The sequence below is a fragment of the Drosophila arizonae genome, chromosome 3, assembly GCF_054131065.1.
Source record: "Drosophila arizonae isolate 15081-1271.41 chromosome 3, UAZ_ARI_1.0, whole genome shotgun sequence".
NCBI lineage: Eukaryota > Metazoa > Arthropoda > Insecta > Diptera > Drosophilidae > Drosophila > Drosophila arizonae.
Genome location: NC_142923.1, coordinates 23,010,207 through 23,023,137, shown reverse-complemented (window position 1 = coordinate 23,023,137; position 12,931 = coordinate 23,010,207). Strand labels below are relative to the sequence as shown.

The 12,931-nt window shown below is 36.6% G+C and overlaps 3 protein-coding genes across 4 annotated transcripts in view; all 3 read right to left on the bottom strand.

Moving 5' to 3' along the window:
- Positions 1-12,931, bottom strand: part of DIP-epsilon (Dpr-interacting protein epsilon) — a 91,771-nt gene that overhangs the window by 30,857 nt on the left and 47,983 nt on the right. For both annotated transcript variants that reach the window (XR_016269243.1, XM_089464654.1), the window contains exon 3: positions 1,684-1,790. Coding sequence is in view for 1 of the 2 variants with exons in the window: in XM_089464654.1 (XP_089320780.1) it covers positions 1,684-1,790 (107 nt within the window). In the remaining variant the exon portion in view is untranslated. The remainder of the gene's footprint in view (positions 1-1,683; positions 1,791-12,931) is intronic.
- Positions 1,684-12,931, bottom strand: part of Dna2 (DNA replication helicase/nuclease 2) — a 39,195-nt gene continuing 27,947 nt past the window's right edge. The window contains exon 4 of the mRNA XM_089464644.1: positions 1,684-1,790. Coding sequence (XP_089320770.1) covers positions 1,754-1,790 — 37 coding nt within the window. The 3' untranslated portion in view covers positions 1,684-1,753. The remainder of the gene's footprint in view (positions 1,791-12,931) is intronic.
- On the bottom strand, positions 5,317-6,750 carry LOC108611712 (uncharacterized). Its single transcript, XM_018004481.2, has one exon. It carries the CDS (start codon positions 6,614-6,616, stop codon positions 5,390-5,392), a length of 1,227 nt encoding a protein of 408 aa, XP_017859970.1. The 5' UTR covers positions 6,617-6,750; the 3' UTR covers positions 5,317-5,389.

The window sequence follows — 12,931 nt, the reverse complement described above, 5'->3', positions numbered from 1 at the left end:
ATCAAATATATTAAGATTGGGCTCATCCAATTATATAGCCAAATGCATTTTGTCAGGCTTAGCAAGGAAGCTGATGTACCCGACTTTCGGCTATAAAAATCAATTCCATTGCCTGCCAGCGGCTACGCAACTATTTTGCATGCAAAGTCACGTTTTATTGCAGCTACGCGTAGTTCCTTTTGCTGCTTGTTGTTGTTGCTGGTGGTGCTGCTGGTGGTGGTGGTGGTGCTGCTGCTGCTGGTTAACTTTTGAGCATACCTGAGGCAGTATTGGACGCTTGGGGTCCTGCGCATTGTTGGTTGGGGTTGGGGTTGGGGTTGGGCTTGGGGTTGGGCTTGGGGTTGGGGTTTGGGTTTGTGTTTGGGCAATTGCATGCCAAACTTAAGGGCCATAAAAATGATTACGAGCACATAACATGCGCTCGTTGATAAAAGATGAAGCAAATATCTCGTGTCAAATAGAATTTATGCACGTTTCGGCCGGCGCGCATTATGGAAATTCAATTGAATGCAAATTTAAATTGCCGGGCACTCGAGAGCTCCCACACATACACACACACACACAGAGAGTGTGTGAGAGAGAGAGAGAGGAAGAGAACTGCGACACAAAGCAAGTGCTATGCATATCAAGTGCAGCCCAGAAATATGCAGCACTTCAATGCATATTGAGCAGAGTTGATTTTATGATTACCTGCAACTGATTAACGTGCTCGGCATGTCCAGAGCATTTGTGACCGTTTGATTTTTGAGCTTGGGCAACTGGCTAGACTCTCAGCACAAATTACTTAATTAAAGCAACAACAACAGCAGCAACAGAGTTGCCAATTGCCCTGCTGTGCTGTCAAGCGTCGAGTTGGGGACAAACATGAGCACACATTGTAACATATTAAGCAAAAAACATAAGAGACAACAACAACAACAGCTATGACTACAGCTCATGCCAAAACTCAACTGTGGAACGAAGCTGAGCAAGTCAACAACAACTTCAATGCGTTGCCCTTCCTGTTCGCTCGCCATAGGGCGCCTCCTGTTGCTGTTCCAAGTACTTGGCTGGCCTTTGTTATTGTTGCTGTTGCTGTTGCTGTTATTGTTGCTGTTGCTGTTATTGTTGCTGTTGCTGTTATTGTTGCTGTTACTGTTATTGTTGGTGTACGCCTTCTGGACATGTTGCTCTTAGACAGCGGCATATTAGTTGGCTGCAGGTTCGCTCTGAGCACATCACTTCAAGTTTGTTAAAGCTCAAACGTTCTGATAAAACCTGATTGCATGTCAGTACTGACATTTAGTTAATAAAAAAAAACTTATAGCAATATTGCATTCCAATTTATAGGATATAAGCTTAAAATGTAATCTTAAACTCGACATAATATTTAATATTTATTTAATATAATATCAAATATAAAATAAATATAAAATTCTATTTATTTTGTAGTCAAAATTGTGTGAATATTTTTATAATATGATCATTTTTATATATAATGTAAATTGTGATATAATATATATATTTAACATAATATATAATATATTATAAATAAATGTATTATATTCAATAATTAATCTACTTTAAAATCTGTAATAGAAATTTATATATTTCATTTAATTTATTTTTATGATATTGATAAAATATAAATGAAAATATGTATTATTCTTCCATTTCTCAGATTTTTGTATTTGGTACACTTACCTTATACGAGCCCAGATTTTTAACAGAACAGGCCAATTTGACATTACGTCCCGCCGGCACTGTTATATTGTCAATGACGTCTGTGAATTCGGGATCCTCTTGAATGACTGCAATGAAATAAGGGAGTGAAAGTTATTTAGATATTCGTAATTAAGACAGATTCTCAAATTACGCTTCCCATTGCCAATGATATATTCTCTGTGTGCTTTTACAATTCCACGTAGACACGCCCATAAATAGCTGTTGCCCGCAGCAAGAGCTGTCAGGATTTATGGCAGCACTTAAAAGTTAATAGCTATACAGATTGAAGCCAGAGCGATTAGTCCAATGGCTTCTGCGAAAAAGTTTTGATAGAAACAAAGGCAAAATTATATATAAACTATGAATTAAGTGTTTAGCATTTGTGGCTCGTAAAAGTTTGTAGACTGAGATTATGGCAACACACAAGGCTAGCAGAACAATAAATCATAATTAAATTTCATGCCGTATGGCCTTTGAGCTCCGATGCCCATAAAACATTCCACCAATGTCCGCCGGATTGGCCCCTGGATCGAACAATCCCAACTCGAGCGCTGGACGCTGCTGCAGTTCAGCCTAGTGTGAAATTGCATTTCGTTGCATTGTTTGTGCCACTGACTGCCAATACTTGTTGTTATTACTATTGCAATTGTTAACGATACTTGTTATGGGCTCTGCCTGTGCCCCTGCGGCCCCATTGGCAGAATCCACACACCCACGCACACCCACACACAAAAGGAATTGGCTCTGCTCTGCTGTTCACTGTTTGCAGCATTAAAGGTGATAAATGTTGTGCAAACGTTTGGCAGTTTGGCAGCTTCGTGTAAACTGGGTTTGCTTAAGGCTAAATCAATGGTTTTATTCATGAACCCACTCTGTGTGTATAGGTATTTGGGCAAACAGCTCATGATGCATGACTTTCTTTTTTTTTTTTTTTTTAGCCGAACTCAACTGAAGCTATTTCATATGCTAGTATCTTTAAATATTTAAAAACTATGTTGAATGATTGGGGACTTTTAATTGAAAACTCTTCTTATGGGAACAAATTCAGATAAAAGCGAACTTTTATATAAAATAATATATAATACAAAATTTATAAATATGTAGCTGCCTTAATGGCTTACATTTAAGTTATTTAAACAGACCGCATTGGAAGAATATGAAATTTAATCTATCTCTACTTTGTATAGGGATTGAGCGGCACTTTAAGGTGTAACAAATTTTAGGTTGAATCCATTCCTCATGAGGCTTGGCATATTGGCATTCAGTCCACAGATTTTTGCCCTCGCAGGCGAACTAAGAGAAGCATAAACAGCCTTCAGCTTCATTATCTACTGTTCCTGCATTTTACTTTAAATATTTGCAGCATCTCTTTAAACTTTATTTGTGAATAAATATTTCTTCCCTTAAACTATGTATTTTTGTTCGTCTTTCATAGCCTCAAAATTATATATCAAATATTATACTTAATTATTTTTTTTAATTAGAAAAAAAATGAGTAAAACTAAATGAATAAAAAAATTTAATAAAACAATGTACTCATGTAGGGTAAATAAATTAAAAGCGCTGTAAATAAATATTAAATATCCGTTATCAATTACCAAGCATAGAGAATATTATTCAAGAACTTGGCTGGAATTTCTAAAATTTTTATTTAATAACTATTAAAAAAAAATAAATAAAAATAATGAATAAAAAAGAAAATAAATTAAAAAAATAGAAATAAAGAATAAAAAATAAAATAAAAATAAATAAATATAGAAAAAAGGAATAAAATAAAAATAAATAATTAATAATAATTTAATATAGTACCAAATTTACTCATGCAGAGTACTTAAATTTAAAGCACTGAAAATAAATTTCAAATATCCAATATCAATTACCAAATATGGAAAATATTATTCAAGAACTGGATTTGAATTTTGCAAATTTGTATTTAATAATTGTTTTCCCATTGAACATGTTCATAAATATTGTGACAATCGCACAGTATTGATAGCTTAGGCTGCTGCTTAGAAAAAAAAACATCGCTCTAGTTTGGCCGCTCTACATAAACTATGTAACTGGACTTTAATTAAAAGTTAGTAATTTGATTTCAACGAAATTGCTGTGAGAAAATAGTAATTAAAAAGTCGAAAATACCTCAACAGTCATTTGACTTGATTATGAAGCAATGAATTGACTTCCAACTGTCGAACAATTATTATTGACAAATGTTTCATTTAATTGATGCTAGAATATAGAGCAAAGTGAATGCCCAGTATTTACTGTTGTGTGAATTCTGTTTGTTCAGATGCAATACAGTCAGTCTAATGATTTCAACTCAAACATATTGGCAAACGCGTCGCAGTCGGGCACATCAAATATAATTTTGGCCATCCTAAACAAACTGTCGAGCTGAACAGATTTTGTAAGCATATTATGGTTTCGTTTGGGGATCGCTTGACGTTAGTTTCGAGTGCTCTGCTGCTGATGGTCGTCTGACCGCCGATGCTGCAACTCATTTAAGGTCTAATCACCTGCAACGACGGCAATTAATTAGCTGGCTCGCTCTAACGACAACGGCAGCAACAGTCATTAGTTTGGAAAGCCTGGCCCCTAGGCTTCAGCCAGGTCCACTAACCCGTTGGCAGCATCAGATAAACAACCACATCAGCATCAGCATAATGCGGCAAAGGAGAAACAGTATGGGCGGGTTAACGGAGATAGACAGGCGGACACACAGAGCGAGAGAGAGAGAGAGAGGGAGAGAAACAAACAGCGAATGAGAGCGAGAAAGATAGAGTGAATGGGAGAGAAAGTTGGAGTGCCTGGAGCGCTATTAAAGCGACATCCGATGCAGCAACCCAGCACTCCGGCGGATATTACAAAATAGCAGTAATAGCAGCAACAGTATTGCAAAACAAAATATAATAAAGCTCCGACATTTCATTTGGCATTGCTTAAACGCAACGAATTTTCACATTGCCTTTGACTCAAATCAACTCAATGTGAAATAAATGTGGCGTTTGAAAGTTATTCGAAAATTGAAGTCTTTTATGTATAATGGAGATAAATATAAAACGCAAAGCATGTAATGCAAGTCAGATAAAAAGAAATTTATTTATTTATTTATTTTTTTTTAATTTTTAATTTTTTTATTTTTTTATTTATTTATTTATTTATTTTTTTTTTTTGTAATAAGTTTTATATTCTGTTAAATAAGTTGAAATTAGTTATAAATCTAACTCAAATATAATAACAAATTCGTATGTTAAATCAACTTCATATATATGAAAGTGGTTCGATAATTGCCCCATGCGGCAGTTGTAGAAGGGGCAATCCTATAAGAAGAAGAAGAAGAATGGAAAAAAATTCATAATTTTTAACTAGGGATTTCAGTTTACGAGTTTTAAAGTTAAGCTAGATTCTGCTCTGGGGAAATCTGCTCTTTTCAATGCATTGGTGACATATTTTTAAAAAGACCGTAAGAGATGCCAAGACATGGTCCGAAATATATGAATTAAAAACTCAAGTCGTTCTGGGCTCAAGCCATCTTATAGGCGTTCGGCACTCGGATTGAGGCTTTTTACTTGATGTATAAGTACGTATCTTAACGAATGAAATAAATTCACATTAATTTGTTCTTCATTTTAATTGCAGTTAAATAAATCAATATAATAATATTTCTCAGTGCTCGCTTATATGCCTAAGGCAATTCCTTGCACTTGGCTTTGATCATATTGAAGGTAACGCTGCCAACGTTTTGGGCAGCATTGCTGAGCATCTCGAATATGTGATGATTTTGCTGGCCCTGTTCCACTGTGCGTTCGTGCAGGCGTTTCAGGGCTGCCGCATAGGCTTCATACTTGGACGTGCTCTCCGTGTCCAGTTTGAAGCGTTCGTACAGCTGTTGTATGTCATAGAGCAGCCGGTGCGTGTCGTCGAGGAGCAGGCTGGGCGTCTGCGGCAGCAGCTGTGACCAATGATGATGCACTTGCTCCAGAAACTCAAAGTTACTGAACAAGAAGATAACGAACAGATCCAAGCCCTTCGCTTTCAGCTGCTCCAGCAGCTGCTCGGTAATGTGCTGATCGGCGTTGGCGCTCTCGCGCAGCTGATCGTACTCCGCATGCAGATGGCGCTCCAGAAACTCATAGACGCTCTGTCGCTTATCGAAGAAGTCGGGTATGGCCAACATGTTGTCCAGCTGCTGCAGCAGCCGCTCCAGTTGCGTTGTATTGTCCGTCAGATCGGCATGCTCGGCATCGAGAATGTCTTGCAGCAGGCCCCGTAGTATGAGCACATAGTTGTCTATGATCTCGGCACCCGATAGCTTCACACGCTCGTACAGCTCTTGCCCGAATTGGCCGAGATCCAGGCTGGTTACGTTCATTGAGCTCTGCGTCAGATTCAATTGGTTGAGGGCTGCGCCCACAGTCTGCTCGTTGATCAGCCGTTGTCTACGCTGCTCCGTCACAGGCCGTTCGAATTGCTGGCAGAGCCGATGGACGCGCAGCTGACGTATTTCCTGGGTGCTGGCATCTCTTGCAGCGCGCAATTGCTGCTTCAGGCGGCTGAGGAACACCAGGTTGCGCAGCACACAGGTGTGCTCCAGGTCGAGTTGCGTGTGTTGTTGTTGCTGCTGAACATCCAGCAACTGTTTGATTAGCAGCACCTTTGGCTGTAATTTGTGAGAAGCTCGCGCCACGGCCAGTTGCTCAGTGTAGTTTGTATAGCTGGCATTGCGCTCCAATTGCTGCAGATAATCGTTGAGGCTTTGCTCGGCGCGCTGCTCGGCCTGATCGCTGAGGGCACGCAGAAAGTCCAGCTGATAGTCCTTAGCCGCCAGCGAGGCTACTGGCGACTTGGCAGCCGCAGCTCCGGCCACAAGCCACAGCAATGCCAACCACTGGAGCAGCGATAAATGGAACATCTTCTAGTGAATACTTCCGATTGCGAACTAACCGATAGAGGCAGCAGCTGCGGCTCATCGTGGGTCAATTTTTATTGCACTCGCAATGTAAACAACGTTTTTACTCAGCTCAGCTCCGTCCGATTAGCAAGCGGACATGCGGCCCGGCGGGGGCCGTTTGTGTTGTGGCTTAGCGCGACGGGCGACGGGGTCAGTCGGTTTGGCGATAACGACCAGCAGAGTAGAGCAGAGCAGAGCAGAGAAGAGCAGTTGCTGCTGAATGAACTAAATGAACAGGCGGCTTATCGCTGCGACAGCGTGCAGCTTGCGAATGCACTGAGCGAAATGCTGCGGCTGACCATGCCTCGACCGCAGTTAACTTTGGCACGCGACTGAGCAGCAGCAGGCCAAAGCCAATTCAAATAAAGTTCACAATGTTCACAATATTCGTACCCAAGCAATTGCACACATAAAAAGTGCCACAACCCAAAATTGTTTTAGCTGAGTACAAATTGCATACTCTAACAATCATCAAGAGGGAACAACAAGAGAGAGCTATAACCAATATAATTATTAAAAGAATATGCTCAACTAAATGTCTGAATAATAATGTTTAATCAATATAGCATATTATCATACTTAATTAATATACAAAATATTAATCTTTAAATGATATACTCAACTAAATATGTGATTAATTATATTTAATCAATCTTAAATATCAATTAAGATTGCTGAATTTCATTTGTATTATATTTTTATCTATATATTAAATAATATATTATATTATATTATATATTATTAATATGTGTATACAACAGTTATTATCTACGCGATTAGTATACAAAACTAGCTCAAATAAGTAACCGAATATTTATATTCAGCATTCAATTTCAATTTTCTATTTGTGTTTATTATTATTTATTTTATATTTTACTATAAATTAAGTAGACCGACAGCCCAATATAGCTAGTAAAATTAAAATGAATAGCAGAACATTTGTAAAAATTTAAATTTAAATTATTTATTATTATTTATATTGTATTTTATATTAGAGCATGTTAATTATTAAATATATAATTAACATAAAAATTTAAATATTTGAATATTTTAATACAATTTATAATATACTCAAATTTAAATAGTTTATTTATGTTAAATTTTTATGTGTTTTTATTTGTTATTAATTTTAATATTTATATTATAAATATACATATAATAAATTATTTGTGTCAAAGTTTATCGTTTGTTCAAAAATTTATATAAAATTCATATTTAAAAGGTTTATGGTTATTATATTTATATTATATGTTTATCTATATGAAAAAATAAAATAAATAGCAGAATTATTGGATATATTAAATACCATTACTTTATTTTTATATTTTAATAGTTACTATGAATATAATTAATATAATTAGTAATTGTAATAATGAAGTAATTAGTATAAGAATTAAAATAAATATATATAATGACTATTAAATTTAATTCAAATTTAAATTGTTTATTCTGGTAATATATTTTTATCTGTAGTAAGTAGGCATGTATCACATTATAAAGGGCTTTAGCTCGGCTCACATTGAAACAATTGTCAGCTGCATTGAAACGTCGAAATCATCGGTAGTTAGTACGGACCCGAACACTAACTGCTATAAATAGCTAAAACCAACGACCCACTGCATGTTGGTTTACCCATTTACCTGAGCTCTGGCCCACACTTTCTCTTTCTCTCTCACTCCTCAATCTCTGTGCGTGTGTGTGGGTCGGTACGTGAGTGCACGTTCTAGACGAGGCAATTGTTGACCAAGCAGAGTTGCTCTGTGTGCCCGGCCACCGGCAAGTTAAATAAAAGTTGCAGACGCTTTTCATTCATTGACAAAACTTCAACGGCATCCTAATTGTGCCATGGCGTGACTCGGCTTGTATCTGGCTGAACCTGGACTCGTTTTATCTGAGTGCTGTGAGCCAGTTTTTACCGCAGCCTGATTGAAATTTGTCAGGTTGATTGAACCACCTTTTGGGCAGGACAGCCGATGAAAGGCTTTTTTCTCAATTTCTCAATTTTTTTTTTTTTTTTTTTTTTTGAGGGGGGTTTTGTGTTCGTTTTTGTGTATATCTATTTTCTTTGCCGGCTTTAAATCATTGCGGATGGCAAACAAGTTTAGTTGCAGTTGCGTTTCATTTCGTCTTTTATTTTCCATTTGATTCTTTTCGTTTATTGCAAGTTGGCAGTGTGCCCATCTTGTTCATTAGCTTTAAATATTTGATCAAAGCGACTAATGGCTAAATACACACACTCACACACACTGTAAAAAATATAAAATAAAATAAAATAAAACTTTGCTAGTTGTTGGCCCGATTCGCGTACTGCTGCCGCAAGCAACTTCATGATTGCCAACACCTATTAAGACAGCAGCCCAGAGCCCGCCGGATGGGAAGCCTGGCAGCCGCAACACACAAAACTTACGGGCGTAAAAAGTGAGAAACGACCAGCAACAAAATAACAAGTAGAAGACCAACAACAACAACAACAAGAGAAAAACAAAGAAATAAAGCTGAAAAAAAGTCACAACGTACAAGTTTTTAGCAAAAGAAATTTTCCAACAATTGCACAATTGGCATGCTCTACGCATGCGGATGAATGCGCTGCAGGGGATTTAAACGCAGAGACTCTTTGGTCAACAACAAAGGCCAAGCCGAGTCAACTTGAGCGGAAAGTGCTGGGCAACCAGTTAAATTTTAAATTTCAAGAACTCTGACGGATTTTAGGTTCATTGCTTAATAGAGATAGAACAAGAGAGATAGCAGGAATATGGATGTAGCCAATTAAAAGAATCAAGGCGATAATCAAATGAATTTTCTCTAACAGAAAACACCTATACCCACATAGTTTAGTTGTCTATGATTACTTTGAGACATTACCCACATTTTACTCCTTGATCAGTCCCTATCACAGGACCTGCTGTCTTTAAAGTCGTTTCGTCAATCAATGAAAAAATTCGGTAAAATAAACACAAATACAACTAAGCGATAGTAATTGATTAGCCCAAATAAGAAATCAAATAACATGCTTTACAAGTCCTAATTTCCACTTTCTAGAGAACATTGTCAACGGCAGTTAGTCTGCCTCGGCACAGTCGTATTATTCTATTAGTTTCGTTCTGTGCGTTGAAAAACTTTGCTATTATTTTCCATCACCAACGAACGAAGCCAGACACATATATATGTATATATATATATTTTTTTTTACTGTACCGAAACCAAAACGAAACTTTGTTTCTGTATGGGTAGGCGATGATGTGGCCAAGAGGGGAGGCGATTGTCGACTCTGGGCCATCCATAAAGCTCCAGACGAGCAGGAGACATCCTGGTTGGTTGGCGTGAAAAGTGCTAAAAGCGTTTAAATGAATTTAAAAGAGCAAAACTTTGGGTTTTTTTTTTTTTTTTTTTTCTTTTTGTCTCTAGCGAAAGAAAAAAATATGGGAAAAGAAGAAATTGCTCAACTCTTTCAGTTTTTATGCGTTTCACATTGTTTTTCCATGCTGTGATTTTGTTTAAAGTTATAAAGTTGGTCGCCAACCCAGTTGGGATCAAATGGCTTGTGTGTGTGTGTGTTGTTAGGGTAATTTCCATGCAAATGATAAGCTGGCTCTCCTTCTACAGCCGGAAGCCAATGCCAACTTAATTGATATGCTCTGAAAGAACAACAGAAACACTACTGACTGACAGTCACTGAAATTTCAGCTAAGCAAACTCAGCCCCGCCCGCGCTTCGCAGGCCACGCTCTGAGCTCTTAAAGTCACACTGTCAGAGTCTATTGCTCGGGCCCAGACACCAAACAGTAACCCAATTCGCAAGTCGCACAAATTGAGATGTATGGGCCATATAAATGCAACTGAAAATCGTGAGAGCCAAAGGCAAAAGAGCAAAAATCTAGCTAAACACCGAACATGTAGACACTTTGAAAATAGAAGATGAAATTCCTCGTCTGATATAAGAATAATAAATAATATTAAATTATACATAGCACATTTCTGTGTTCTTAGAGTAGCCCAAGTCATACGAAACGTGCATTTACTATACTTTCATTCATAATTCATGTCTGTTCATGGATAATTTACATAATTAATAATAGTATATACATAATACAATGCTAGACCAAATTATAAGATGTTCATAATCTATTTCTTCTTCCTTTTACATCGGCATTGCTGCACTTCTGTAATCCTAAAAGGTAACAGAACATTAAACTGTATAAAAAAATATTTAAAAATATTTTTTTAAATCCATCTGAAGTCAATCGTGAGTCACAAATGGTCTGCTAATGTCAAGCAAGCTAATATTTTGTAAGGGTATAGAAAGTTTGTCTTTCGTTTAGTTGCCATTCGTTGCTCTGTGTCGTTGTTTCTAGTTGGCGGATTAAGCTATGAGTTGAGAAGCGGCAAATAAACATGCAAGAACAGAAAAAAGAGGAAAACTAGACATATATTTTTCAAGTTTACTTTTCGTTTGCTGCTGCTGCTGCTGCTGCTGATGAAAAGTGCAATTTAAATTGTATGCGCTATAAAGTATGCTATGAAAATACTGTTGGCTATGCCTGTGCTGGCATTTCGGACTCCCTCTTGCTCTGCATCGAATTTAGGTCAGGGTTGACTGTTTATGCATTTAACAACATATCTCACCCACTGAGGTAACAAACTGGCTTTGCCACTGGTTTCTGGTTTTTGGCCAAGTTCAGTCCAAGCGTTTGCCAAGCTTTTCGACTGCTGTCAGCGTGGCGCACACAGAAATGCCAATGCACAATCACGCACACATCGACACAGACACACACACACACACACACACACTTACAGCACTTACTGGAAAGGAAATCGGAAAACGTAGCTGGGCAAGTTAGTTAGGGCAGTGGCAGGGCACAGGTTCAATCAAGCAAATGTAATGCTGCTCCGCCTGCCAATTGCAGGCGAAAGCGCAAAATACAAAGATTGAAACTAGTTGTAGCATTGACAGTTTGACTGAATAAATGAGTGACAGGGCAACAGTGTTTATGTGTGTGTATGTGTGTGTGTGCGACTCCGTCTCTCTCTTTCTCTCCCTGTCTCTCTGTGTGCGTGTGTGTCTTTGTGTTTGCTGTCGGTCCTTGGTGTTTTTGCCACTGTCCAACTATTGTGAATACAGGTGGGGCGTTCATAGAGTTATAAGCATGTTGTTTATTATATTTGCATGCGAAACATAAAACTTTGAAGTTCTCGGAAAACTTACACTCAATAAAAGTTTGATAGAATGCGATGTCTACTCTTGTTTCTTGATGAAGAATATTTATATAGTGAATAAAATAAAAATATCTATATAAATATTGCAGCAGGCTAAAACTATTCTGTTAACATTGCCACCACTGCATTGCAATGCATTGTTAGCCTAGCCTTAACAGCTCTTTTGTAGAAAACTAGACATATGTGTTGTCTCTTTCTAGCACATGCAATTAAAAGGGAGATATCTTGTCAATTTAAATCGAATATATAAGACAGCTAGATAAAAAAATGCGATTTCACCCAAAAGCTTCATAAGAGAATAACCGGTTTGGCCACAAAAGACCGACTATACGATCCCCATCATATCCGATTGGAAGTGTATTTATAAATCTAATATTAGTAAATTACCCTTACAGCTTTATTGCATTATTATTATTTTTTTTTTTTTTTTGTTTAATAAAGATACTTTATAAAAATAATTAATTAACTAATAATTAAATAATTAATTTTAAATTAATTTAAAATAAAAAAAAAATAAATTTTAAATTCAATTGATTCAAAGTTGATTAAAATAAAACCCTTTAAAAATTTTTGTTCATTTTTTTTACTCATAATTTTTTAAGTTACTGTGTAGAGTAATTTTTTATTTTATTTAATTCACTCTTTTATATATTATATGTATATATTAAATAATACTTTATTGTGCTATGTACTAGAATTATAATTAAACAAAGTCATTTTAAAATTATATAAACATGACACTAAAATTACTTGTTTTAATATAATATAATCAAAATAAACCAAATAAATAACAAGAATTACACAAAATATTTAAATAATTTTAAGTTTAAGTTAATTTGGTTTAAAAAGAGAGCTGACATTCGAAATTCTCATCCAGGACAGTCCCAAAACGAATTCCTGTCCGGATTTTCATTGCTGAGTTGCTTAAATCTACAGCAACAAAACATATATTTGGCATGTTTTATGCGTATTGAGAGCTCAGCCCTCGCAAATTTATCTATGAATATCTATGTATGTGTTCAGACACTCAAACACACACACACTCACGCCTGCTGTATATGCA

Excerpts from the sequence above, each read along its gene's own strand:
- LOC108611712 (XM_018004481.2), bottom strand. The coding sequence starts at position 6,616 with ATGTTCCATTTATCGCTGCTCCAGTGGTTGGCATTGCTGTGGCTTGTG.